Source organism: Bactrocera tryoni, chromosome 3 (assembly GCF_016617805.1).
Source record: "Bactrocera tryoni isolate S06 chromosome 3, CSIRO_BtryS06_freeze2, whole genome shotgun sequence".
NCBI classification, from domain to species: Eukaryota; Metazoa; Arthropoda; class Insecta; order Diptera; family Tephritidae; genus Bactrocera; species Bactrocera tryoni.
This window is the reverse complement of record NC_052501.1, coordinates 59908352-59932697: the sequence shown is the minus strand read 5'-3', so window position 1 is coordinate 59932697 and position 24346 is coordinate 59908352. Positions and strand designations below refer to the sequence as shown.

Genomic DNA, 24346 nt, shown 5'->3' with positions numbered 1-24346 from the left:
AGATATTAGTTAGTCTGAATACGAATAAAAATTTAAGAAAAATCACCTGGCTACGTGATCCACAAGCTGCGTTTGCAATAATAAATTTTTTCCAGGCAACAGAAAATCGCATATATTATTTTGGGATGATCTAACCGCCACTCCATTGCCTACGCACAGTGAACATAGTACGTCAAGAACTTTGGGATCTCGCCCATGTTTTTCAAGTAAGGAAATTATTACTTTAATATGTTCATCGCGCATCATGTTCAGTGCTTCTGGAGAGTCAATAAGAACACAGTGCAACACATCCAACATGCCGGATCCTTCACTAGATGCTTGTGAACCTAATCGTGAAAATAGCCAATTTAGGCGGTTACTGTTGGCAAATTGCGCACAATTAGTATGATTTCCTTTAATTATTGCTGCCAATAGTTGATAAAGATATGTCGATATTAGGTCCCAACTTTGACCAGTCTCATCACCCGCCAAAAAACTGGCCAAAAATCCTTGTGAAGTGATTACATTAATTTTATCAATAGCTTCTAATATTAGATTTAGAACGCCTTCTTCCTGAAAGAGATCCTGCCGATTTCGAAGTGCTCGAAACCGATTTTGCTTCTCTTCGTGTTCTGAAATTTTAAATAATAAATATACATACATATGTATTTTTATAGAGTTTTGAAATTTAAATGATATAATTTTAACTTAAATAAGAAACAAGCGGAGAAGGGCTAAGGGGTCACTGGTGTTGAAAACTTTATATTAAAAAAGTTAGGAATGGCTAAGTTCGGGTGTACACGATCATTTTATATTCCTGCAACTCGCAAGGATTACAGACGGGAAAATGCTTTCACGAACTTTGAAATGGATGGATTAACGATGGGCTAACACTCAGATGTAACCGAACATTTTATACCCTCGCAACTTACAAGATTCCAAATTCAATAATATACAAGTTATCGCGAGGAAACGACACACCCTAATTCCCGTCGTAATAAGAGCCTACCACTCTGCACATGTCGCTAAGTCAGCACATTTTGCGTGAGAACATTGGCCAGACATCAAAGTAAACAAACACCATGCACGAGGCGCAAGGTCAGCAAAACGTCAGCAGAGGAGCCACAACGCGATGCGGGTTGGTGGCTTGAGCTAAGTTAGGAATAATTTTAAGTGGCACTTTATGCTTGACAACTAAGCCGAGATGACGGCAAATAAAATAATTTTAAAATTGAACAATACATTTGAATAATTGGCGCCCAACGTGGGGCACGCGAGTGAAAAGTTTAATAGAAAAATATAAAGTTCTTAACTCGACTCGTGTGACTACGATAGCTGGCTCACTTAAAATCAACAACAATCAACTACTTGGACTCAACGTGGACTTTAAGAAGAGACAACCTTTGGCCCGATCAACTAACCGGAAGAACCTGAACCTAATTTTAATCTATTCAAATCCAATGGAAGGGTAAGTGAGATGCTCGTTTCCTGGAATAAATATAACAATAATTGTGAATAAAATAAAGGAAAGTGACAGAACAAAAATTAATGAGTGAAGGTCTGGAAGACCTTTTTAGAAATTTAAAGTTAGGAAGTCAGAAAGCAAATATGAACACAGAACAAATAAGCGAGTTAATTAAGGCGGAAGTTAGAAGTGCTTTGGCAGCACAAAGGTTGGAGTTCGATAGGAAGTTATTAGCAATCCAAAACCAAGTGACGGGCAGCAGGCCAAAGGTAGAAAAATATTTAAAGGTATCTGTAAATCCACTAGTGACATGTGACATAACGCTTGATGCGATCAAATCACTTCCCGAATTTCATGGTCACATAGGCACATATGTATGTGTCATGGCGCGAGGCGGCGCATAACGCTTATGAACTGTTCAAAAGGTACGATGGCAGTGAACGACACTACCAAGCAGTTACCATTTTGAGGAACAAAATAAGAGGGGCTGCCGATGCGGTCCTCTCATCGTTTAGTACTGTGCTTAATTTTAATGCCATTATAGCACGTTTAGACTTTACGTACGCGGACAAACGTCCCGTATATCTTATAGAGCAGGAATTATGTACCTTAAGACAGGGTTCTAGGTCCTGTCTGGAATTCTACGATGAGGTAGAAAAGAAGCTAACGTTACTAGCTAATAAGACTATAATGTCTTACGAGAGTAGCGTGGCAGAAATTATAAACGAGAAATATAGGACAGATGCCCTAAGAGTTTTCATTTCCGGCTTAAGGAAGCCCTTATGCGACATTCTTTTCGCTTCACGGCCGTCTGACCTTCCGTCTGCTCTTGCTTTAGCACAGGAGGTAGACTCAAACCATGAGCGGTATGCGTTCGCGGCCAATTTTGCTGCCAGGAACGTCGAGGGCAACCACATTAAAAAAAATAATAATATAATTTCAAGCCAGAACAACCATAGGACAAACACTTATGATCCACCCTCAGCTCATAAGAGCCCACACTACTATAGTAATAGGCAGTACAAACCCGGACATGCACCTCATTTTACGGAAAATCAAAGGGTAAATAACGGACGTGACAGCGACAGACTAGTCAGAGCGGAACAAATGGACGTTGATCCATCCTCATCGAAATTTAAACACCAATCGTTTGACAGAGACCGAGGTGCCTATCAAGGAAACAGTAATAGAATGCAACAGGGGTATCAACAAAAACGTCCAGCAAATTCTGGACGTTACACAGGACCAAAGATCCAACGTGTTAATCATCTGGAGGAGGAAGTTGAGCCACAGAGTGAATCATTGTACGGTGCAGAAGCCGAACAAGCGGCGGATGACGTAAGTTTAGATCAACTTAATTTTTTAGGGGAAGGTCCCTCCTACCCTGGATTTCAAAGTCCCTAGGTGGGAAAGAAGTGAAACTCCTTATCGAGGAGTTATATGAAACCAACACCGGCTTTAAGGACACAACATTTCAGGGACACATTCTCTGTAAAATCTATTCACGGGGTTACTTCTATCATGGAAAAATGCTACATAAAAATATTTGGTGTAGTGGCAGAATTTTTCATCTTACCGGACTTAATATCATTTGATGGCGTGATTGGGCTCGACATACTAAACAGGGTCCATGCGAACATTGACCTTAAATCGAACACAATAAATCATGATTTTGGTGAGGAGGAAATCTTCTTCATTTCCAGTCATGACGTAAGCCATCTTAGGCTTCAAACAAATCTAGTACCAACAGAAGTTAGGGAAGATTTTTTTAGGATGATCAAAAGGATGAATGGGGTTTTTGCTGACCCCAATGAGGCATTACCGTACAATACAAAGGTGATAGCAACAATTCGAACGGAGGACGAAACACCAGTTTACTCAAGATTATACCCGTACCCACTGAGTGTAGCGGATTTCGTGGACAAAGAAATTAAGGACTTGTTAGCAAATGGAGTTATCCGGCCATCCAGATCACCGTTTAACAACCCTATATGGGTGGTAAAGAAAAAGGGGGTAGACGAAAACGGACAGGCGAAGCAGAGATTAGTTATTGACTTTCGGAAGCTCAATGAAAAAACTATCGGTGATAAATACCCAATTCCCGACATAACAGGAATTCTTTCCAATTTGGGTGGTAGTAAATACTTCACCACTTTGGACTTAAAATCTGGTTTCCATCAGATTAAACTATTGGAGCGTGATAGGGAAAAAACAGCTTTCTCTGTCAAGAATGGCAAGTATGAATTTTGCCGGTTACCTTTTGGATTAAAAAACGCGCCGAGCATCTTTCAACGCGCCATAGACGACGTATTAAGAGAGCATATTGGGAAAAGCTGTTTTGTCTATGTAGACGATGCTATTATTTTTTCGGAAAACAAACAGCTGCATCTGAAAGATATAGAATCAATTTTAAATGAATTATTTAGGGCTAACATGAGAGTATCGGTTGAAAATTCCAAATTTTTTAGGACTGAGGTCGAATACCTGGGGTTCTTAGTTTCACAAGGAGGAATAAAAACGTGTCCAGACAAAGTCGACACAATACGAAGTTTCCCTGAGCCCACCACTCTAAGGGGACTCAGATCATTCCTAGGTCTAGCGGGTTATTATAGATGTTTTATAAGGGATTTCGCTAGAATATCAAAACCATTGTCGAGCATCATGAGAGGCGAATACGGTCGAGTTACTGCGTCCCAATCAAAAAAAATCAGAATTGATTTGACGGATGAACAGAAAAAGACCTTCGAAACAATTAAAGAAATTTTAGCGTCAGAGGATGTAACCCTGACGTACCCAGATTTTAACAAACCATTCGATCTAACTACTGACGCGTCGGCTCATGCTATAGGCGCCGTCCTCTCTCAGGAGGGCAAACCGATTACCATGATTTCTCGCACTCTGTCCGGGAGCGAGGAGCATTACGCTACCAATGAAAGGGAATTGTTAGCTATTGTATGGGCATTGAAAGCTCTTAGAAACTACCTGTACGGCGTAACAAAACTTAATGTTTATACTGACCACCAGCCGCTGACCTTTGCGGTTTCGGATAGGAATCCTAATTCGAAAATTAAAAGATGGAAAGCCTTCATAGACGAATGCAACGCAAAGCTAATCTACAAACCAGGAAAGGAAAATGTGGTGGCAGACGCTCTATCTAGGCAACATATAAATGCTTTAGATAACACGAGCATCGAGACAATTCATAGCGAGGAATCATCAACCCATACAATTGAAAGATCGGAAAAACCGGTAAATTGCTTCCGCAACCAGATTATTGTGGAGGTAGGTACAGAATCTCAAAGAAAAACTTTTATAATTTTTGGAAAAAGACAAGGCATATCATTTCTTACCGAGAAAAAAAGGATTTATTAGAACTTTTACAGGAGGCCGTAAACACAACAGCAGTAAACGCAATACACTGCGATCTGCATGCACTTGCACAGTTTCAGCACGAACTGGTCGAAATGTTTCCAACAGTTAAATTCAGACATACGGAGAAATTCGTTAACGACATTACGAATCCAAATGAGCAGCAGGAAATTATCGCTGCTGAACATAACAGAGCGCATCGAGCAGCGCAGGAGAACACAAAACAAATTCTAGAGGATTATTTCTTTCCAAAAATGGAGAAAAAAGTTAAACAATTTGTGGGAAATTGTCGAACTTGCTCGCGGGCGAAGTATGATCGGCACCCAAAGAAACAGCTTATCGCTCAAACGCCCATACCAACATATTGTGGAGAAATTCTTCACATTGACATATTTTCTACCGGGTCCAAGTTCTTCTTGACGTGCATCAACAAGTTTTCAAAATTTGCGATAGTACAGTCGTTGAAATCAAGAACGATAGTAGATGTCAAACCACAGCTCCTTCAGTTACTCAACATGTTTTTCGGTACTCGAATAGTTTATTGCGACAATGAGAAGTCGCTGAATTCACACAGCATCAAAGCTACATTAAAGAATCACTTCAATATCGACATTGCGAATGCTCCACCACTACATAGTACATCAAATGGTCAGGTGGAGCGATTCCATAGCACACTAATGGAAATAGCACGATGCCTTAAACTTGACAAAAATCTTGATGATGTTGAGGAAATTGTCCCTTTAGCTACGATTGAGTATAACAGGTCCATTCACACAGTAACGGGGATAAAGCCCCTTACCGTATTTCGTTCAATTAGAGATGACAACCAAATACCATGCCGCTTAAGAAACGCACAGGAAAGAGAACTAACAACTCATAATAAGAACAGGCAGGATAGGGAGTTCCCTGTTGGAGAAAAAGTACTTGTTAAAAATAACAGGAGACTAGGCAATAAGCTTACGCCTCTTTATACTGAGGAAGAGGTGGAAAAAGACTTGGGTACAACAGTTTTAATAAAAGGGAGAAGGGTCCATAAAGACAACCTTCGTTAAACTTAATCTAGAACCTAGGTGTTTCTAATGATAAACAATTAACAAAAAAGTTTCATATATGTTTTTAAATAAACACCGGTCACCTTTATGACATACTTCTGGCTAGAAACAGAGCAATTATTACAGAATTAAATAACATTATAACAGCTGTCACTTTCGCCAAAATTGGGGTCTTAAGTCCCATTCTCTTAGACAGTAACGAAATAAATTTCATAACAGGAGACGAGCACTTCACTGACCTTACCGTGGCCGATGTTATGGCAGTGGCTAGAATTAAGATATTACAGTATAATAACATAATTTACTTTTTAATAAGATATCCGATTCCTATGTTTAGATGTAAGAAAATTACTATTTTACCGGTAGCTCATGGCCACCAAATCCTGCACCTTGAAGAATCCATCTTAGCCAAGTGTTATAACCATACCGTGGCCGTAAAGAACTGCAGCGACACAACACCAACGTTTTGCTTACCATCTCCGACTACATCATGCGCTCTGCAACTACTGACTCGCAACACCGCTCATTGCAGTACAACATTTAACAACCTCACACCAATTTCACCGATAAGTGACGGCCTTGTTGTCATCAATGACCAATTGGCTGTCATCAAGGAAAATAATGAGGTCCCTATTACGGTCAACGGAACATACCTCGTGGTCTTCAAAAACAACGTAAAGATTAATGGTACGACTTTTTATAACGAGAATTCTACATTGCCTCTAAAACCTGAAACTCCATGGGCTTCTACAATCAACTTGACGCAGCACACAGAAATATTAAGCGCTTCTTACCTTCACCATGTGAATCTAGAGAATGTTCAAAGGATCAATCACCTGCAGAGATCAATCCATTATGGCCACGTTACAGGTTTCTCAGCCTTTGGTGTCTTATTAATCATGGCATTCACTGTTTACGTCCTTCTCAGGATAAGGAGGACCAAGAGAGAGATTATCATAGCCAAATCCGTTGAAGCTGCAATTAAAACCGCTTCTTTGAGGACCGAGGACGTTCCCCATTTAGAAGGGGAGGAGTTATCGCGAGGAAACGACACACCCTAATTCCCGTCGTAATAAGAGCCTACCACTCTGCACATGTCGCTAAGTCAGCACATTTTGCGTGAGAACATTGGCCAGACATCAAAGTAAACAAACACCATGCACGAGGCGCAAGGTCAGCAAAACGTCAGCAGAGGAGCCACAACGCGATGCGGGTTGGTGGCTTGAGCTAAGTTAGGAATAATTTTAAGTGGCACTTTATGCTTGACAACTAAGCCGAGATGACGGCAAATAAAATAATTTTAAAATTGAACAATACATTTGAATAATTTACATATCTGACAGTCTGAACGATACTTTGGTTAAAAGTTTCGAAATAGAAACTGCTGTCCAAACATTTGGAATCTTGAGGCTTGAATAGATTTCGTCCGGCACTACTCCAAGGAATTATTCTCGAAAAGTTTTATAACAACATATAGGTTGGTGATGAAAGCATAAAATGGCATTTAAAATTGCCTTGCAGCTGTGATTTTTGTCTGATTTCCCACTGCAATGTAGGGATGTAAGGTTACATTCACCTACGTTTGCTTAAAATCAATCCAGTAGGTTCTTAAATTTATGTTATTATTTTAATTATTTATTAAAATGTACTTTATTTCATTATTAAAAGTGGTTTTAAATAGAATATGAGTGGTTTCATAATTAGCCTTTTGAAAGTATTCTGTCAAGAGAAGCTCAAACCATCAAGAATCAAGATTTAATGTCAGTGCATATACTTTTATGCAACTGCCGATATCTGCTCTTTATGTATCTTCGATAAACTTGGACGCTTGCTCGTTTTTTGCTATTTTATGTCTCCGGTTTCTCTTAAAATTTGCACTCGGTTGGTCACATAAAGACATTTCGAACAACCATTTCAGATCTTCCCAGTTTGAGGGCAATTTGCGGATTGGACAAATGTTGTGCATTAAAAAAAGTGACTTTTTTGATTTCCAAAGCTGCTTACATTTTTATTATCCAAATTGCTTTAGTCGACTGCGTTTTTTTCCGACAACACGAAAATGAATAAAGAAAATAAAATTGTGGGGAGTGTGGATGAAATAAGTGAGTTTTTTTCCATAATTTCATTTAATTATAATGGGGAAAAATGAGGTGTATAACATCAGCGTAGTTACATAGACGTCTCGAAGTGTAACCAATTCTTAGTAATGATACATAGAGGTTGATACATATAACATTTGTTATCAGAGAGCTATTAAATTAAGTCAAACCAATGTGGTGGACAAACCTTTGTGTTTGTAAAAAGATTTTTGCTTTGCAAAATTTTATTTTGGAAGTTTATTCAAACTATCAAATAAATTTTTAACTCTGACTAAAAATCAGAAACTAAACTTATTTTTAACAAAAATATGAATTTGAACTACTTTAAGTATGAACTTGACATCGCATCGGCATTCTTAGCTATTAGCAATTTATGTTAACAAATTTTGTAGAATCCGATTATTTTGTCTCCGTTACGTTAAGGGATCGTCTCAGTGTAACCCACCGAAAAATCACTGATTTCGCGAATTTTTTGAAATGTTGAAATTAATTAATCGGTAAGTTTTTTTTTTTTTTATAAATAAATACTACATTCAAGACGAATACAAAATTAATTTTTTATGCTTATTTATTGAGTGTATATTAGTTAAATAAATTGTTGAAATGGCACGTATAAAAACTTATTTTTTTGGGTTTAAAAAAACTACAATACAGTAATTAAATAACTTATTTTAGTAATAATAATGCCCGGTTTCACAGTCCCTACTTAAGTTATCCTTAAGTACTGAAAATGGGAGACTTAAGCAGTGCTTAAGTAACAGCTGATTTTTGTTTTGAATTTTCATTTATTTGTCAAAAGAAGAATAATAAGAAATAAGAAATTATTTTGTGTGAAAAAATATGGAATCGGATAAGGATTTTCACCAGTTCCAATTGCTGCTCCAACTGGCTAGCGCTGAAATTCGGGGTTCTTTTGTTGTTTTCTTCCATTTTCGATATAACTGGAAAGTTATGTATTGCCCGTTATAATTTAAATATTTCAAACATATTTTTTGGATGACATTTGTAAAACATATGTTGCACATAACGTAGCCATATATCATAATAAAATTTTATAGAAATTAAGCATTGACTGTGAAACGCAAACGACTACTCGGTCTGCAACAATGCTTAGCTCAGATTTTATTTGGGTACAACTTGAGCATGGACTGTGAAACCGGGCATAAAACTTTTGTAAGAATTGCAGGCAATTTCTATCTTGAAATTAATTTTCTGAATACTTTTGTGGGGCATTGTATCTGTCATTAATATATGAGGTGGCAATAAATGCGTGATACATACATATATACGTACATATGTATTTATTTTCTGTTGCATAAAAATAATGATTTCATTGATATTACTTACCCATGTCATCTTCAGGCTGCGAAAAGTAATTGATTAAATCCTCAAGGCACATGACCATTTCGTTTAAGTTTACTTTTTGAAAGAATATTGAATGTCGTCGATTAGATTGTAGTGTTTCCAAAGCACTATAATTATTAAAAAGTTAATATTTAAATTTTTGACATATATTTTAGCCGGATCTACTTTTAAACTCCGAATGATATGCACTTAATGAATGCAAGAAAGTTGTTCCAACTTATGCAGTATTAGACGGCTTCGATTCGCAAAGGGAATTGAGCAAACTATATGAGAAGCTCAAATCAATGGGGTTTGTCCCGAAAGTAATAAGACTTAGTCGATTTAAAAAAATGTATTGAATCAATCAATACTATTCTTTAAAAACTTTTAAAATAGGCTCTTTCTGCTTGGATGCAGCGCTGCCAGCGCCAAGCATTGAAAGCGCAACGGAAGGTATTCTCCGGAATAGCATTGAGAGCCGAGGTGCATGCTGCTTGGATCCCCTTTCATCGGCCTTTTCAGGAAAGGAAACAAAAAAGTCCGGGGGCCACATCTGGGCTGTAGGCGGCTGCGGGAGCGTTGTGATGCAGCCTTGTTTAGGTAGCGGTTAACAAGAAAGGCGGTATGAGCAGGGGCGTTGTCGTGGTGCAACTTCCAATCGGCTGCGATGTCTTGTCGGACCCGATCAACCCTTCTTTTGAGTCTCTTGAGGACTTCCACGTAAAACATGGCGTTGACGGTATGCCAAGGAGGAACAAATTCATGGTGAACGATGCCTTTGCACAACTCACTGAAACACGTTGCGCGAAAATGTTTGTCCTGCCTCTCTAGGTGCTCGGAGAGGACTAACCAGCCGCTGGTTCGCTAGCTAGGATCGCGCTCTACCGAATCCAGTCGTTGCGCGTACGCTTCGAAGTACAGTCGCGGCGGAAGAAAATCAGTCCTATTACTTTCTGGACAAGCCTTGTATGTTACAAACTAAACTTATTTTCTGTTGCATGCACAGTAGTTTTAAAATTCTTAGTAAGGAAAATTTTGTATAGCGTTAAAAAACGTTATTTCTGTTTTCTATAAATTACTTTAATTAATTTATGTCTTATGTTTTACACATACAAATATTACTAATTCAACTCGTAAACTTGTTGCTGATTTTATAAGTAATTTTTTTGACAATAGAGCAGAAGTGAGCAGGGAAATGGCGAATCGAAGGCAGCTATTGATAAGTAGGTAATATTGCAAACAAATGCTGGAATTTGAAGAAAATTAGAGACATAACTTGCGAAATTAGTTTTAAAATTTACATAATTATTAAAATTATCGTTTCCACGGACAGACGTATTAATACACATATGTATATAACACTGTATCTATTTCGATTAATTTTACTGCGGTTAGGTGAGCAATGCTATTATTATTTGTTGAACAACATGCGAAAGTATAAAAATCAAATCAAAACATGATAAAAATTAAGTAGAATCAGTTTTGAGTTAAACTGTAAAGTTAATACCACGATATTAATTTTGTTTTCCACAATTAAACACTTAATGATTATAAAATGCACTACTATAGTTACTTGATGAATTGTGTAAAAAGACTACTGCATTTTCGAATAACCCGCGCAGTTTTGGATTCCTCTTCTTGAGATCGTGAAAAATCTAAACAATCATCCATTTTTCCCTCTTCATGGAGAATTGCTTGTTTTTCTTCCACTTTGCCGACACCCTTTTTCTTAGTTTCATAGCTTTTGTAGCTGAGCCATAGGCTGGACTCACAGTGTTGCACAATAACAGTGGTATCACCATACTTAATGATAGGTACACCGATAACTTCTAGATCTTTGTCCTCCAGTACTTTTTTCTCGTCGTCTTTTTCCTGTCTTAAGCAGAAAGTCGTTGATGCAATAGATGCTTCCTCTTTTTTCACCTATTCAATAAAAAAATACAATTTATATATCAACGAAAGCATAGCGTAAGGCTTAGCTAGCTACCAAAACTAATTCGTTATTTTCGTTCACACCAAGATATCGTCCAGTGGTAATATGACGTATGCGCATTGGATGGTACCAGTTAATAAAGCCACCGGTCCATTTAGTGCGTGCCAATTCGAGACGCCATAACGAACGAGCTTGCGACATTACTGAGCCACCCTCATACACAACAATGCTGAGGTAAAAAGTATTGTTGGAAAACAGTACGCATATTTATAAAAGAGTTAACAAAATATAACATTTAGAAATTACTTTTGGCCTGCTTCACGACCCCATGTACTTGGTATAGTTAAACATTCATCACCGCCATGAAAAAATCGTAAAACATCACCGCCAAAAACATATCCAACATATTTAACTCGTGATATACCAGTACCATAAGGTTGAACCGACCAGTGTGTTACATGAAAACTGGCGTTAACAATTGACTGTTCGTTTTCTTTAGTGGTGTGCTATTGATTAGAAAATATAATAGTATTAAATAGTAAAGGGTTTGTTTGAAGTTAGGTATATACCAAATATCGTTCGGTGGCTACAGAAACTAAAATTAGATCATCACCCACTCGTACTTTCTCGCCTTCAGACCTTTGTTTACTTGCAGGATGTACTGTCCACCAGCAAGCCTCACCTTGGCTATGTTCTTGCAATCCAACGTCAAAAGACAGCTTATCGTTTGAGGAAGAAGTGGAAAGGCATGCTAGGTACTACCGAAAATTAAAGAAATTAATATTTAAAACTAACTGTTTTATTGCTACTTTTTAAAATTTAACAATGCTGATATACCATTACGTGCAGTATTCTTACCATATCACTATTGTGATGCCGCAAAAGTATAGCATTACCATAAAGCAATGTCCTGTGACCAGAACCAGTTCCTTTTCCCTGGAAGTAAGCAAGGCAAGTGCGTGCATTCATGTATAAAAAGGCTATAAATTACGAATCAAGCAATAGTACACAATGCTAAAATTGTATGCAAATGATACATATGATTAATTTCTTAAACACATATTTATGTATGTATATATATAAATTTCGTAATAATTGAATTGAAGAAAATAGAATAAGGATACTTATATAATCAAAAATAATCGGACGCACTTTTCACTTTTATAAGATGGATGCATCTACAAGGCTATGACATAACATATGACGAATGACGTGGAGATAAAAAGTATGAGTTTCACCAATTAACACCGACTATTTACATTTCATGCAACTATTTTTTCATAAATGTTTTATATTTTTAGATTGTTTTGCTAAATAGAATTACTGTTAAATGCCAAACTAAATTACAACTATTAAATTAAAATACATATGTAAGTAAAAGTTTGAAGACACTGCCTCACTGTCAAAAATTGGATTAACAACATGCTACGATTACTTGTTACTTATGTGGCATTGGGAAATAATCAGATATTAATACAGCTTAATTTATTTCAAGTATACGGTTTCTTATTAGGAGTTTACTTCTTACTTAGAGAGTCAGAGAGAAACATTTCACTATTGAAGCCCTTTGAATTAAACACACAATTTCTGTCCAGCTCTATGCCGTCGAAAACTTTGTATAGTATACTTTGTTGTATATGGTATATGACAATTATGTGTTATCAGTAAAACAGAGATCTCAAATTGCGTAATTTTAAAAATAAAACGTTGGCGTAACAATATTTGAGTAACTCCATAGTAGGCACAGGAATGGAGGTCAAAGCAATGAAAAAAGATGGTGGACGACATAAAAGAATTATAATTTATCGTTATTTCTATTTGAAAGTGGAAAAAACTTTCAAGCTGGATCGGGGAAGGTTTAGAAATAAAAAAAAACCTGCACGATTAGGACTCTTTTGGCGCCGCGATTTGAGGGTATAATCTGAAAGAGGATGATCTCTGGATTAAAAAATGCATACACATATACCCTTCTGAGACTTATAGTTTACGAGATATTTGTATTTAAAGTTCCACAATTTTGTATGCAATTCACTCTCATTTCATTTTTATTTACATGACATGACAAACAACAGAGTTGCCGCATATTGTGTTTTGAAAAAATTATTAAAAAATTTTCTGTTTAACATATATAGAGAAAGCAGTACAAATGGGTTTTGTATCTTATGTTATTTGATAAATAAAGTCGGTCCAACACTGGGGTGTTCATAGTTCTCTTGTGTCGAACTACTTTCTGTACTGACGGTCATCGGTCCAACACTGGGGTGTTCATAGTTCCTTTGTGTCGAACTACTTTCTGCACTGGGGCCTTCGGCATCGTCAAGGCTAAATACAATTTAAGTTCGTAAATCGTTAAAATGTTAAATAAATTTTTGATTATTTTATCAGGAGACAAAGTATGGCAACACTGCTATTTGTTATAAATGTAAACATATGTAAACTCTTGAAAGTTTGAACTTGCGAAATAGTTTATAAGTATATTTATTTTCTTAAAAAATACACAATTAGGGTAAATTTTGGATATATTTGAATGTGTACAGTGTAATTAAATATACATATATTAATTGAAAAATGTGTGAAAAGTGGGTTAAACATAGCCAAGTAACGAGCATTACTTTTACAAATTTTTGAACTTTAAATAGAAATATCTCGAAAACTATGAGTCTTAGGAGGGTATATGTGTATAAATTTTTTAATCCTGAGGACCTCCTCCATCCATCCGTACCATCAAATTGCGGCGCCAAAAGAATCGTAATATTGCCAAAAAACCGTATGCTTATCGTGAGGAAAAGTAGGAAAATTGGAAAATTCCAAAAAGTAACTTTTTTTCATAAATTTTTTTTTTCAATTGTTTTTGTTTTGGTTTTTAATTATTTGAATCGTTCAAATTTGTCGTTTGCTTTCTTTATCCCAGCTATTCAAAAAAAAAAAAAAATATTGAAAATTATTCAGTGAAAACTGTATGTATGTTTCACACAAAGTGATCACATACAGACTGAAATTTGTTACGATGTCACAAAGAGGTCGCTCTACTATCGGTCGGCGTTCTTTTTGGCATCATCATACTTGTACATTGGCAGCCCAAGGCACATGACCGAGTACTCCCAGTATGCGATGACATACATACGTGAGGAATTATGGATCGCAGTCAATCAGCAAGCGATCGTCACGATGTCACAGCACGACTTTTCAAACAACAGTTGCGATGTTTGACGGACTTTATCGTGAAGCAACGTATTTGCTAGATGTACTCTGTTAAGTGGCAAAAGTGAGGTGTGCCGCGCGCACATATTCTTCTTTGGATGGTGGTTCCACCAGATCAAATTGATGAAATCATTTCTGCGGAAATTCCTGATGCAGAGAAAGGTCCAGTATTATACGAAGTGATGAAAACCAATATGGTTAATTTACCATTTCGGTTTGTATGTCTGACAATAAATGCGCGAAACACTATCCACGCGCTTTTCTTTCGGAAACACAAACTGGAAATGATGGATATCCACTCCATCGGCGTCGCCCACCAGACGATATTGGCAGAACATTCAGCATTCAATTTAGAAGAGTTCACATTCAAAACTCATATCAATATTGAGTATTGCAGTTTTGTGAAATCGATAAAATACGTTTGTAAGTACGTCACCAAAGGAAGCAACATGGCGGTATTGGTCTTGAACGATACGGTCGATACGTGAACTGTAATAAAGCGCTTTGTAGGATATTTACTTTTGCAATTTATGAACGTTTTTCGGATGTTGTGCGTCTCGCAGTTAATTTGGAGAATGTCCAAAGACTGTATTTCAACCCAGAGAATACAGTACAGCCAGTGGAAACACCGCCAGCAACAAAATTAACATTGACGAGTTTTTTCTCAACTTTCGTCAGTGATCCGTTTGCAGGAACATTGCTCTATTCGGAACTGTACTGATATTATACATGGAATGCATCGTCGAACAAATAGTTACACAGAAAGCAAGGCCAACCAGTAGATGGACATCCAGGTATGTTCTCAACTAATGCATTAGGACGAATTAACACAATCCACCCGAAAAAACAACGATTGCTTCTACCTTCGATGGCTATTGATTAATTGACACGGTTCAACTTCATTTGAGTCATTGCGTACTGTGAATGGTACGGAGTGTGCAAGTTTTGGAGAAGCAAGCCAGCAATTACAATTGCTGGAACATGATAATTGCTGGAATCAAACGATATACGATGCAATAGCTACTTCGAATGCAAATGAAGGTCGCACACTTTTCGCGATGATCATTTTGATATATCAACCTTCAAACCCGCGTCAATTATGGGATACCAACAAAAATGACATTGCCGAAGACATTTTATATCCTATTCGCTAAGAATTGGAAATGGGTCAATTCCGGTTGATACTTCCGGTGGTTTGATATCAATTCCATCTGCCGTTTATTAACCGTGAATTATCGAGTGAAATTTCTAAATTCTTTGGAGAGGCTTGGTATGCCTCCGCATCATTTGCGTCTCAAACTTGGATCTGTCGTCATTATGTTTCGCAATTTTCATGCGCCGAAACTGTGTAATGAAACCCATTGATTGTGACGCAGCTATCGAATACAATGTGGCAGAATGCTTGATTCTACGAATTCCTTTGAGTTCTAACGATTTACCATTTCAGTTAGAACGTGACAATCTACAGGACACAAGGATAGTTGCATTGTGTGTGGCATAAATTTGGAAATGCTATGTTTTTCACACGGCCAGATATACGTGGCGTGGTTACTAGTTGGAAAACCATATTTTTTGTACACCGGAACAAAAACCAAAAAATGTTGTTTATCAAGCTGCGTAACATTGAAAAAAAGAAATGAAATGTTAAATTCAACTTTGTTTTCATTTCAAAACACATAATTTCACGCAGGACAACGGCTGCGTTGTCAGCTATTAGTCCAATAAAAAAATAAATAACTTTTATTCTTAAAGTAGTCTCTTTATTAGTCTAAGTAGATGGAACAAATCATTAATATAATGTTGTCCTTGATCTCCTAGCATACTCATATAAATACGTACATGCACTTATTTGCCTCCTTAAATGAAAATTGACTTTATATCTGAAACCAAACCAAAATTATGATATAATACAACACAGACCTACAATAATTTAATACCGCTAAAAGGTATGCATTATAATACATTAAGTACCGTGATAAATTCTTGATTCTTTCTTTTTTACTGCTACATGCATATACTAATTTAATTAAAATTTTTTTTAAAGGTTAGATCCTTTCATTTTAGAATAATCGTAATACTTCATCAAAAACTGTCTTCACTTTTTAAACTAACTCTTCGTAATTTTGGCAAATCATTCTTGATTCGATGGTGTTTTTAAGTAATTAAGTTTTTTTATTTAATTTCTAGATCATCGCCTCACTAATTACAGTTGTCTTGTCATATATTTTGTTACAAAGTTTACAATTTTTATAGCGAGGACAATTCGCAGAAAAAGTGCAATGGATACTTATGAGCAAAAAACTTTAAATTTTGAAATTGCTTGGGTTCCGCACTATTAATCATTGATGACAGAAAGAGAAGTGGTCGTTCTGGAAATCAATATCAAGACTTTTGTGAAAATGAGGTTAAAACTGGGGTAAAACTTAACAAGCGGGATGTTTTAAAAAGAGTCGTAAAGCAGTTAACCAATAATCCCTTCGATGGAGAACAATATTACTGGTTTCATAAATGCAGAAGGCTGGCCATCTGGAAATCAAGATTTGAATCCATTGTACAAGTATACAGTTTGTGCTCAAAGTTTATTAATACCCCACAGAAATTTCTGAAAACATCTTTAGGACGAAGAGCGTCATCAGTAACAATAGAAACTGCGAGTGCTGCATTTTAAAATTTTAACCACTTCGTATGACATATTGTAAGCTATAATAGTTATTTAACCAAACTATGACATAACACTATCGACTCCAAGCAAACATTTTTTTAGACCTATGCATTGAATATACTTGCATATATATTTCTATAATTTACAACATTTGGTTGTGATTTTGAATTATTTAAATAATATTTTAATGAAAGAGAGTAAGAAACTCATTTGAACGGAAAAAAACGTTGATTTCTGTCGATATGAGCTGCCGACATGGAAAATAGTACGATAGAGTGCCACTCATGTTTTCGATTTACTTCGAAGACTATTTGCAACATTATTTCTGAAACATGCGGGAAATTTGGATATATACATGTACATATAAGTACATGGACATTTGACACTGTAAATAAATATTGGTAATCTTCTGATTAAGGTTAATATAAACGCAATTCATGCTGTCACATATACTAAGTACTATATTTCTCAGAATGCTGACTTTTAATTTAAAATAACCTATGATTTGAATACTTTCAACCAATAAAATTTTTGTTTAAAAAATCCACTTAAAATGCTAAATACTTGGTTAAATTTTAGAATATTTCCAATTTATATAAAATTTTACCATGACCTGCACCATTGAAGTAGTTGTATTGGGAAGAAATTTTTATTAGCATTATTTTATCACCAGATGAAGTTATTGAGGAAAGTGCACATGCATACCGAACATAAAAAGGAAGAAAAAGGTAAAATAATTAAATATTTATGTTTAATATTTTATTTTAAAGTAAATGACTTATTGATCTTAAAACAAAAGTTAAATTTTATATTGCTTGGATCATACATATATTTTATTTTCTATTAAAGCTAACAAACTGCGTTGAAGCAGCCATTTTAAAGTAATGTTATTTTATGTGAAAATGAAAGAAAGTAACGTACGTAACGGTAATAGTAACATTTTTTTTATTTTACGGAAGTTGGGTGTTGTCACATAGTTATATGTAGTATTCTTGATATGGTTTTAAATAGCATCTGCAGGAATGTTCCCTCAAGTGATTTTAATTTCTTCACATCACCACAAGTTCGAAAACATTAGCATTGAAATTCGTTAGATTAATTTATAAAGAACTGCTTCGCTTACGTAGTTTTGAATAATACCGTGCCCCTGAAACATCAGTCTCAATTAGTTTATGAATTATGTTTTAGTACAATGATAACTTCTGTTTTGAGTTTTTAGTTTTCTAGCTCCGGGTATCACGAATCTTTAACGTTATAATAGTTTTGTTCACCTAACGGATGTTTGCATCACCAAAAAATAATCGAAATTAATGTGGAATATTGTATAAATAAAAGATCAGAATGACAAGCCGAGTTGAAATTCGAGTGACTGTCTGTCCGTTCTAGCGACAACTTGAGATTTCTTGATGAAACTTCCTACATACATACAGATACATCATACATGTGTTCCTTCCATCCAATGGAGGTTGGTACTAAATAGGCCTGGCTCTGCCCCAAAATAAGTTTGAGGTAAATATCTCACAAATCATTTTAACTTAATTTCCTCAGAACAAAACTTTGACTGTATTAAAATGTATGTAATCTCATTATAACCACACCCTTTATATAGGTTTATTGAAATCAGTTTAAAGTGCGATAACTGACTAAAAAAATAAATACGTCAGAAGCATTTCACAATTAGGATGGAAGGGATGGACGAAATCGTAATACAACCACGTCTACTTTCCATATAACAAAATTTTAAATTCTATTTTTTAGAGATCGTTTTTTCCTTGCAAATTTGTGTTCTGGTACCTAAAGTGGGTAAAAATGGTAAATTCTAGTTTGATCAATCTGTGAGTTATCTTATTAATCTAATGATATGACATAATGATTTTGATATTGCTATGTCATAATGTCAAAATTGGATAAAATCGGGTAATACTACCCGTAGCCCCCTATTTACCCAATATCAAACTTCCCTTTGGATCTGTATCGTATATAACGGTTAACATGTAAGATACCTTAAGAAAATTTACTGAACATATATACTGGATATACATTAGTTTATATCACGTATACTATAAACAACTTTTTTTATTGCATCGGATTTTCGGTTATGTCGGTGTCTAATATATTTAAGTTTTGTCAAAAGTTAATGCAATCCTAGCTCATATATAGGGGATTTAGGGATTTCCATTCATTTTGTTTTCCAGCGATTATGTCGGTCAATATATGCCATATTTTATTGACATTAAGTGCGAAATTTTTTTTCTTACTTCCCAAATAGCACAATTTTAGATTCCATTTGGTTCTTTCACTTTCCAGTACACAAATTAAGAAGTAATTCATATTGTGGGGTAAAACCGTACCAAGGGAGGGAGAGAGGAAGGAGGCGTTGGATTTCGAGGTTGACATTGTTGTTGGTGTTAATACTGGTTCCCAGATAGACGAAATTATCTATGACTTCGAAGTTATGAATGTCAACAGTGACCTTAGAGCCAAGTCACTACGACTGTTTGTTCGATGGCAGGAGATATTTCGTCTTGCCCTCGTTCATTGCCAGACCCATTTGCTTCACTTCCCTATCCAGTCAGAAATAATGGCGCGAATGTTGAGGCCAATGATATCAGTACACTTTTATAAAAGATTGTATCTGTTCGATTAAACTCTGCAGCTGGAATTATTTTCTTCAGCACTAAATTAAAGAAGTGCCACGATGGGGAGTAACCTTGTATAAAACTACGTTTGGTATCGAACGGCGCAACCTCGGTTTACACAACCGTATTAGTTTTGCGGAGATACCAAATTCAGATATAAAAGCAGCTCTTTTTCGTACTGTCAAAAGCAGCTTTAAGATCGACGAAGAGCTGGTGTGTGTCGATTCTCTTTTCACGATTTTTTCCAAGATTTGAGCATAGTGAATAGCTAGTCAGTTGTTGATTTTCCAGGTGGTTCAATCAGTCTGTTGACGATGGACTCCAATCTTTCCCACAATACGCTCTATATAATCTTATATGCGATGTTGAAAAGGTTCACCCAACGATAGTTGGTGCAGATTGTGAGCAGAGCACACTTAAATTCGAAACTTCGAGCATGCTTTCGTCCAACCATATTCCACAAAGAAACTGATGTATGCACCTTATAAGCTCTTCGCCGCAATGTTCGAATAAATCGGCCGGTAATCCACCGCCCCCACCGCTTTATTGTTCTTTAGACGGGTAATTACCATTCGAAGACCATGAAGACATGATTAGAGAATCGGGTTCACCATCTCCTGATGTTATGCCTTCACTGCCATTCAGCTTGCTGGAGAAGTGTTCCTCTATAATTTTTGTATGCTTTGAGCATCAGCCTCTAGATCACCTCTGGCGGTTCTGACAAGAGTATGCTCGATATGTTAAATAACTTCGCTTTGATGCGGATTGTGACTAGACGTTCATCCACCGGGGTACTCAGCGACGGAATCTCGCTCCAACACCGAATTTGCGCTCCTTTATATGGACGTATATCTTGGACGGCGGTGATGTCATCATTTATTCTAATGAGGGCATCAACTAGCTGGGCAGTAGAACCTCCCCACTTAAGGGACCGGATATTCTAAGGTCATGCTCTTAAATCGTAATCCTTAATACGTCTTCACTGGTCGTAGTCAGAAAGGGGGTCTCTCATTCGTGGCTGTTTTCTTCTTTTTATTGGTAGTGTTTTTTACGTAGCGGGTCTCAAACCCAGTGCACAACCCTTCTCACTTTTGCTTGCCTTCACACGGATGTTTTTTGGGCTACCCAGAGGATACTTGGTTTAAGACCGGAAGTCGTGAGCTGCTTGAACCCTCTGTGAAAGGATCGTTGCTCGCCACTCCCAAGTGAACGGCGTTCAGATTACTTTCCTCGCATGTGTGAACTTCTACATGGCTCCATCCTCAAGCCCCTAGGTACCGAATATGTAGACCCCAGTATCTATAGTTGATTTTTCACCGAAAGTATGAGTCAATATATGGGATATACAATTGAAATTCAGAGAGAATCCTTTCCTGTCGATAGTAACTTTTTTTCAAGAATTTTACTGCATGTATCGGCCAATATTTTAGTTATCTCAATGAATATTAAAGAACTTGTTTTTGCATAACAGTGTATCTTTGTGCCTAGAATAAATAAAATTGGGCTAAAATTGGACCTAGCTCCCATATAACTAATATCAGCATTTTCGAACATTTTCATGTCGGCCAGTGTATGAGTTATATATAGTATATGCATATATAAAATTGCTTGGATTCCGATCCTCTAGTGGACTATTTACCTCCTAAGGAATTTCCCTTTCGGTTGGCTCCGAACTTAGCCCTTCCTTAGTTGTTTTTAATATAAAGTTTTGCAGCACCTGAAAATATTTCCCTTTTTGTGAATTGCGAGAGTATAAAATGTGAGATTACACCTGAACTAAACACGACCTTACTTATGATATTAATATTATGCGCTTGCGATTATTACATATGAATATATTTGTAAAATTGCATGATCTTGCCGGACATTCGACTGGGTCATTTCTCGACATTAGCGAGGTGTCAAGCATTGTACGCAATGTGTCTATGTTTAGATGTGAAACATGAGGCGGCGCATCGCCTTGTTGGAAATAGAAATCGTCCGCGTCAATTTCATGAAATTCCGGAAAGAACATCGTGTTATAACCTCAATAGAGACATTTTTGTTTTTGACGAAGCCAAAAATTGGCCTCATCTTAGAAGATCGTACTTTGCGCGATAATCTTGAACAATTTTCAAGCATTATATCAAATTGAAAAACGTGGCATGATGAAATGGCAAACCATACTGAACATACTGACAAAATAAATCAAATTTATCAAAATATGTCATCCTTATTGGTAGACGCGTTATAATGTAATAAGTTTTCAAAACTCACAGTTTCTGATCCAGACGCAGTTACTAATTCTTGCAATGCTCGAACTGATAGTGCCTGCTCAATTACGAAAACGCATTGGGATAGGTCTGGCGGAATATTTTTGTCCGCTATATTTTCCAAAAAACAATGGCGATTACCAAATCCTTCAGCTGCTAAACAGACGCGTTCACCAGTTGCGGTACATGAGAGACAAACCATATCTTCCTGAAAATGATACGTGTTTTAATATACAATTATTAATAAATTATAAGAGAAAAATAATAAATAATTATAAAATGAATACTTAAATAAAATAAAGACTTATCAGGTAAAATTAACGCTCAAATGTAATATTTGCACTAAATTTTATTGATAGCGTGATGCTACATACTTCGCTTAGGGGTACATTGAGTAGATGTTTTACACATGTCACAATAAGTTCTCATAAACGGAATTGAATGAATTGAATTTCTACTCAACATCTTGCACGGAAGGATTTTCCGATGACAATGAAGAATTCTGTAGAATGGTTTTTCTTTATTATTGGCTATTACTAAATTCTTGCCGTTCTCCCTCCGAATATTAACAAGGAAGAAATTGGTGTTCTCATTTAGTCATGATGAAGTGAGGCGATCGTTGTATTTGCTACTCTTGTTCATTTTCGTGTAGGGATATTCTACGCAGTCCTTCTCCTCGCTGTTTGCGAAAATTTCTGCTAATCGATGTGTCACAATATAATCCAACTCAGACCGTGTTTGAAATCAAATCACAATACCGACAGCAGTAATTTCCCGTTGATTATTAAGTTAAAACGTAACCCCAGTTGTATCATCAGTTGTCAAACTTATTTCTTATAAAATTTTGGGGAAACATCTGTTTAATGTAAGCAACAACGAAAACTGAGTCTTCGCTAGAATCAAATAGGCATTATTTGATATTGGGGCGTTGCGGAGGTAACTGTTCAATGAACAGCCACGTGCGAAGGTGGGGTTTAACCGACTTATTAACATTCATCACGCTGTCATACTCATGTATAAATAAGTTATATTATTAAATAAGTTATATTATTATATCATATTATGTCAACTCTACGACCTTTGGAGTTATTGGAGTAAATATTGCAGGACTTTGCTGTGCTGTAAACTTTGTACTCCAATTACTCCAATAGTTAAGGCAATGCGAGTATTGGCTTTTAACATTGGATTCATTGTGCAAATCTAAAATAACAATCTCTTAATTTTCACCAATACATACACAGATAAATGTATTTAGACAAGAAAATATTTTTGAAATTTTTCCTTAACATTTTCCATACGTTTTTCAAACAGGAAAAACGCATCATTTTTATCAGGTTATCTCGGCTGTGTGAATTATTATTATTGTGTTTATTCATTATATGCCGATACAATGATTCGAGTTGACAACAATATAATTGAACGTAACCTTATCCTAGTATATAACTTCTTCTTCTTAATAATTGGTCTTTGTTCGTCGAGGAGGAAAAGTTTTCAAGGATTTCGAAGTTGCTTACATACCAAAGAACTCTTACAATGATGCTTGAAGTCATAGATTGATAATTTTGGAGGATTTCAGTGTAGGCTGTACATTTAAGGAGTATGAAATCCGTCAACCAAACTCTTTAGAGTCGTTTCCTTCAGGCATTTCCATATGCAGTTCAAAAATAAAAGAAATCGGATAATAACCACGCCCACCTCCCATACAAAGGTTATGTTAGAAATCACTAAAAGTGCGTTAACCGACTAACAAAAAACGTCAGAAACACTAAATTTTACGGAAGAAATGGCAGAAGGAAGCTGCACCCAGGCTTTTTTTTGAAATTGAAAATGGGCGTGGCGTCGCCCACTTATGGACCAAAACCATATCTCAGGAACTAATAGACCGATAGCAATGAAATTCGGTACATAATATTTTCTTAACACCCTGATGACATGTACGAAATATGGGTTAAATCGGTTCACAACCACGCCTTCTTCCCATATAACGTTATTTTGAATTCCATCTGATACCTTCTCTGTATAATATATACATTAGGAACCAATGATGATAGCGGAATAAAACTTTACACAAATACGGTATTTGAAAAATATGTAAATGACGGATACTGAAATCTCGATTATCACTTTATCATGGGAGAGTATAAAATGTTCGGTGACAGCCGAACTTAGCCCTTCCTTACTTGTTAGTTTTAAGTTTGCCTCATTTTCTCTATATTTGCGTCTTCCAAGTGAGTCTTCTGTCCAAATAAAATCTTAGGTATTTGATAGTTTCACTTTCAGATATTGTAGTAAAATGGCTCTACGGAAGGACATTTTCGGTTCTAATCTTCTATGTCAATGAATACAACTCA

The 24346-nt window shown here is 36.2% G+C and overlaps 1 protein-coding gene across 18 annotated transcripts in view; it reads right to left on the bottom strand.

Moving 5' to 3' along the window:
• The window catches only part of LOC120770889 (ryanodine receptor), a 78097-nt gene that overhangs the window by 33000 nt on the left and 20751 nt on the right, over window positions 1-24346 (bottom strand). For 17 of the 18 annotated variants that reach the window (XM_040098534.1, XM_040098542.1, XM_040098543.1 and 14 more), the window contains exons 3-10: window positions 22000-22203; window positions 12100-12177; window positions 11811-11999; window positions 11548-11747; window positions 11296-11470; window positions 10882-11231; window positions 9312-9436; window positions 47-611 (exon numbers count right to left, since the gene is read on the bottom strand). In XM_040098534.1, the coding sequence (XP_039954468.1) occupies window positions 47-611; window positions 9312-9436; window positions 10882-11231; window positions 11296-11470; window positions 11548-11747; window positions 11811-11999; window positions 12100-12177; window positions 22000-22203 (1886 nt within the window). Of the gene's footprint in view, window positions 1-46; window positions 612-9311; window positions 9437-10881; window positions 11232-11295; window positions 11471-11547; window positions 11748-11810; window positions 12000-12099; window positions 12178-12769; window positions 12788-21999; window positions 22204-24346 lie in introns of those variants that run through there. The other variant, XM_040098550.1, reaches the window with a different exon arrangement.